This window comes from Cryptomeria japonica, chromosome 3 (genome assembly GCF_030272615.1).
Source record: "Cryptomeria japonica chromosome 3, Sugi_1.0, whole genome shotgun sequence".
NCBI classification, from domain to species: Eukaryota; Viridiplantae; Streptophyta; class Pinopsida; order Cupressales; family Cupressaceae; genus Cryptomeria; species Cryptomeria japonica.
In genome coordinates, this window is record NC_081407.1 from 779,674,211 (window position 1) to 779,679,062 (window position 4,852).

Sequence of the window (4,852 nt, forward strand, 5' to 3'; positions counted from 1 at the left end):
AAAATATAAAAATACATTGAACATGAACAGTTGAACAGATGGCTTAGACATTGAAATACATTGAATATTCCCCAATTCCAGGCGTGCAAGGATGTCCCAAAGTAAACAGTCGGTGACTTTTTAATTTTGACGGGTCTTATAAGAATAAGACATAGTATTTTCGCTGGTGATGTCTGATTGTATTAGTATTTTGAATCAGATTTTCTTCCTGTGCAACATTATTTGAAATATTCATCCGAAAAATTCGCGTCCAATTATATAGAAAATCACACTTAATCAATCTCCTAATTAATGATATATATTGATTTGATAAGTTGTACTTCAGTGTGGCGATATTGCCCCTTCCTCCAAAGGAGGCCCTACTAATTCAGTTCAACGAATTTATGTTTGAAAACCAGCAATCGGTTAGGACCCACAGGCTTTGTCCAAGAGTCCAGTTTTTACAAGTATAAAATATTAGCCCTGCGTTATGAAACGTTTATAGCAGAATTCTATTACCAACAAAAATGGGAAAAAGAAATATTGTATCGTGTGCCGCGTGTAGGTCGAACCGCAAGAAATGCTCGGAAGAATGTATTTTCGCTCCTCATTATCCTCCCGATGATCCACAGAAATTCTCTGTGGTGCACAGCGTGTACGGAACCAGCAATATCAGCAAACTGCTTCAAGTAGGTTTCAACACTGGCTCATTTTCATTAACTTTGTAAATGGCTTTCAATTTTGCAAATGTATATACTTACTTTCGAATGCTATTATGTTTTGTCTGAAATTTGTTGCCTTATCTATTACTTGAGAATCGTATGGGATAGGACCTAAGACATATTCTACTAAACAGAACTGATCGAATTCTTCTAGCTGAGTTCTGTTGTTTTTGATAAAGATTGTATTATAGATTGTATGTTTTGTTCAGTCTTTGAATAGTGCGGAACTTATCTCTGCAACTTGAGTTAGTATATTGGTACATTACTATTAAGATTACCCCTGGCTTCCTCTTTGCAAACATTTGAAAGGTGTACCCTTCTGGCATAGTAGAACGAGTCTCGCTGTAATCAGACGATACATTTTTGTTAGATTATTACAATACTTCTAACATAAGTTATTTTTAACAATGATTATCATTCTCTTATCCGTAATGGCCGGCTCGACCGGCGTAGAATTCGGTGGCCGGGCCCACAACCATTTCAGTTTCCGTCTTCTTCATATTTTGTTCCCTACGCAAAACAAAGTGAATGGGTTCTCTTTTATTTCTTCGCATGCTCATCTCCCGTAAAAACTAAACCATGGCCAAAATATTAAGAAATTAAAATTAAAAAATACCCCCACACACATACATATATCTATATGTATATATATGTGTTGACCTAGAACTCGTGAATAGTTTTCGAGAATGTTTTAATGATAACTGAATATTCACATACATTTCTCATTTGATTCACATTAGTAGAATATGTCGATGTAAAAAAGGTATTTTCCCATTTAATATAGGAAACCACACTGATATTCAAAAATCACTATTAATTGGATTAGTGTCTTACCTAGTTGTCCCTAAATCCATGTTTAAATTTCATTAAAATATATCTTTTTAACTAATAATTCTCTCATTAGTTTCACTCTTATGTTTCATGTTTACTATGTCAGAGTCTAATCCATTCCTGGCTTTATCATCATTCGTATTAGGGAAGATACTTATTAGTATATCTATTTATGAGATATATAGGTAAAGTATGATCAAAGATATCATATTTGTTCATTATTCCACTTAAAATATTGTAATTAATATTCAATTATTATCACTATCCAAAATATTAATTATTTGAATCATATTAAATTATTATTAAGATATTACTATTTTTTTATATATTCATATTTTAATACTATTATTATAGTATTAGATTGACGTTAGCTATTAGTACGATGGAGATATATAGAAGTGATTAAAAGTTAAAGTTAGAGGGAGTGGTAGTTGAGAAGAGAAAATAAATGATTTTTTTTGTTAGAAACAAATTAAATTTAATACTTCTAGTTCTTAACAAATATTTGTGCATCCACTATGTGAATGTAATACACCTTTGTATATTCAAAAACTAAATTCAACAATTTGTTGATAATTTTTTACCTACAAAACAAAGATTTTCATTCAACCAAGTTTTCAAATCTATCATTTTGAAAAGAATTAAGAAACATGCAAAAATCTAAAAGATATCATTGATAAGCTAAAAAAAATTCAAAGTTAAAAAATTTAAAAGATACTATTTTGAGAGATGGCCAACAAATTTCTCCTTCATTTAGAATGCACATGACAAAATTGGTAATAAATAAATCAAATAATTTCATAATATAGGGATAGTAATAAATTCAATAGTATAGTCACAACTAGAATTTATCCCTGTTAGAAGCAATGATTATAATCACAACAAATTAAAACACCGCTTCATCTTAATCACGAGTAATGAAATATAATTAATAAATGAAACTATTAAGATTATGCATTCACATGTGCTTTAACCTTATTACAAACAAGAAGATGAATAATATAGACAATAGAGTCATTTGCATTCATTAAGAATAAAATCTATAGCAAAATGGAAGATTTATGCTCATCCTTAAACGTGAAACATTTACTACAAACGAATAACAAATGTCATATTCGGTGTATATTTGTTGCAGGGCATTGAAGGTGCAGAAAGAGCAGATGCAGTAAATAGCATTGTGTATGAAGCGAGAGAAAGGGTGAAGGACCCCGTGAATGGGTTTGTAAAAGATGTTCATCAACTGCTCCAACAATTTGCCGATCTGAAATCCCAACTGGAGGTCACACAAACAGAACTAAATCATATGCGGTCCGAGTATGATAATCTTGTATCGATTCTGGGCGCTGGATCTTTTGTATATCCAACAAATGCCACATCACAAGCAAGGGAAGACATTATGTTTGAGGAGGTGGATCCCTCGCTATCAGACAAAGTAAACTCAAGTGCTTTCTAATGCAACACAAACAAGATATTAATATCTTCCATTGGAGATCGAAACCGTGTCATTGTTTGTTAAACTCATTTACTAAGGTAAGCTAATTGGCTGCTTGAACCCATCTTTGAGAGAAATGTTGGAAGTGAATTATTGGTCGGTCGATATTGATTTTACTTTTGAAGTAACAATAAATTTAAAGAACTGTGAAGTAGTAATAGAAGTAATGGTTGTAATAATATCGAGATTTTAATTTTATGTAATTATTTTGGTTGTTTGAATTAATTATATTATATCATTTAAATATTACTTTAACATAAAATTAAAATGATTCATTTATGTTATTTGGATTAAATATTTGAAGTCACAATTTCTAATTCATTCAACTCTTAAAAATGTGAATAAAGATTTGTCAACATTTAGACTTCCGAGGTAATTTCATGTACGTTTAATAATATTTGTCTTTTTATTAAATTACCATATAAATGATCATATCAAATCAAAATTTTAAGAAAAAATATATTATGTTAATGAAAAACAAATGCTAGCTATAGAAAAATTTGGTCATACGGTAGCACTGAGAGGGGTTAAGACATACATTAGCATAAGAAAAGTTAAAAAGCATAAGAGCCATGATGGCTAAGGAGAAAATTGAAATTACGAAATAATTTGTAAAGTGTAGAAAATTGAAACACTAGAAAATCAAAAATAAAAATTGACAAGAAACTTAGATTAATAGAATAATATAAGTCATGCAAAATACTTTTGTAAACATCATGCATACAATACTAATGAAGGGTCTATGTGTGGAATAAAATTAAACAAGCAGTTATAGAAATGGTTGAGACAACCCTAACCTAACTAAATTATGGTTATAGATATGATTGACTGAATCTGAATATAATTAAATTAATATACATAAGTTTTAAAAGATTTAAATTAAAGTTATTTAACATATTATTATGTCTCTACATGGAAACACATGCGAATTAATAGTTGATAAATTTTTAAAAGATCAAAATCAAAATCATTGTATATGGGTTAAAAATTAATAATAATAAAATCTTGAGGTTAGAATGTTTGATGTGTTAATAGTATCTCTGTTTTTACTTAGTCTTTGCTCAAGGATGAATAGATAGCTCTAGATAGCTGATAGAGCATAGATTATTGGAAGGAATACTCTATGTAAATTCGTCTGGTTGTTTGACATTAAAGACCTTTCTTTTCTCTATCCTAAATTTTGTTTTAATATAATGGGTGTTGGCCCTTCAAATTATTTAATGATAAAAAAATAGTAAAATCTTGAAAACATTACTTCATAAATAAAATAGTTTTTAGTATAAATAAATTACTTAAGAAAATTAAAATAATCATTTGTTAACAACATTTTTGTTTTTAATTTAATGTAAATTATAATAAATAAAGAAGAAATTTTATTATGAGTTTACATTTGATAGGTGATTAAGTGTTTAATTTCAATTTGTACTGTTATTCAAAATTTTAGATATTTTAGTAATATTCTATTATCAATACTAATAGATGTATTATATATTAAATATGGTCCAAAAATTAAGTTTACAATTACAGGTAGGATTATGGTTAGGTTAGGGTTATGTTTAAAGTTAGTGTTGGGTTAGGCTTAGGTTAAATTTTGTTAAGATTCAATTAGACATGTCATTAGATTTAAGATTAACTTAGGGATAGTGTCTTATAGATAAGCATTAGTATTCTTATATTATTGCATTTTAATTATTATATTATAAATATATTAGAATTATATACTAATAAATACATGATATATAAAATAAAATAAAAATATTAAGTTTGGATTATGGTTAAGCTAGAGCTATGTTCAAAGTCAGTGTTAGGTTAGACTTGTCAAATATGT

The 4,852-nt window shown here is 28.5% G+C and overlaps 1 protein-coding gene across 1 annotated transcript; it reads left to right on the forward strand.

Moving 5' to 3' along the window:
- The first annotated feature begins 506 nt into the window (after positions 1-506).
- Positions 507-2,985, forward strand: LOC131069569 (LOB domain-containing protein 24-like). Its single transcript, XM_058005070.2, has 2 exons — positions 507-668; positions 2,668-2,985. Exons 1-2 carry the CDS (start codon positions 507-509, stop codon positions 2,983-2,985), a joined length of 480 nt encoding a protein of 159 aa, XP_057861053.2.
- The last annotated feature ends 1,867 nt before the right edge of the window (positions 2,986-4,852 follow it).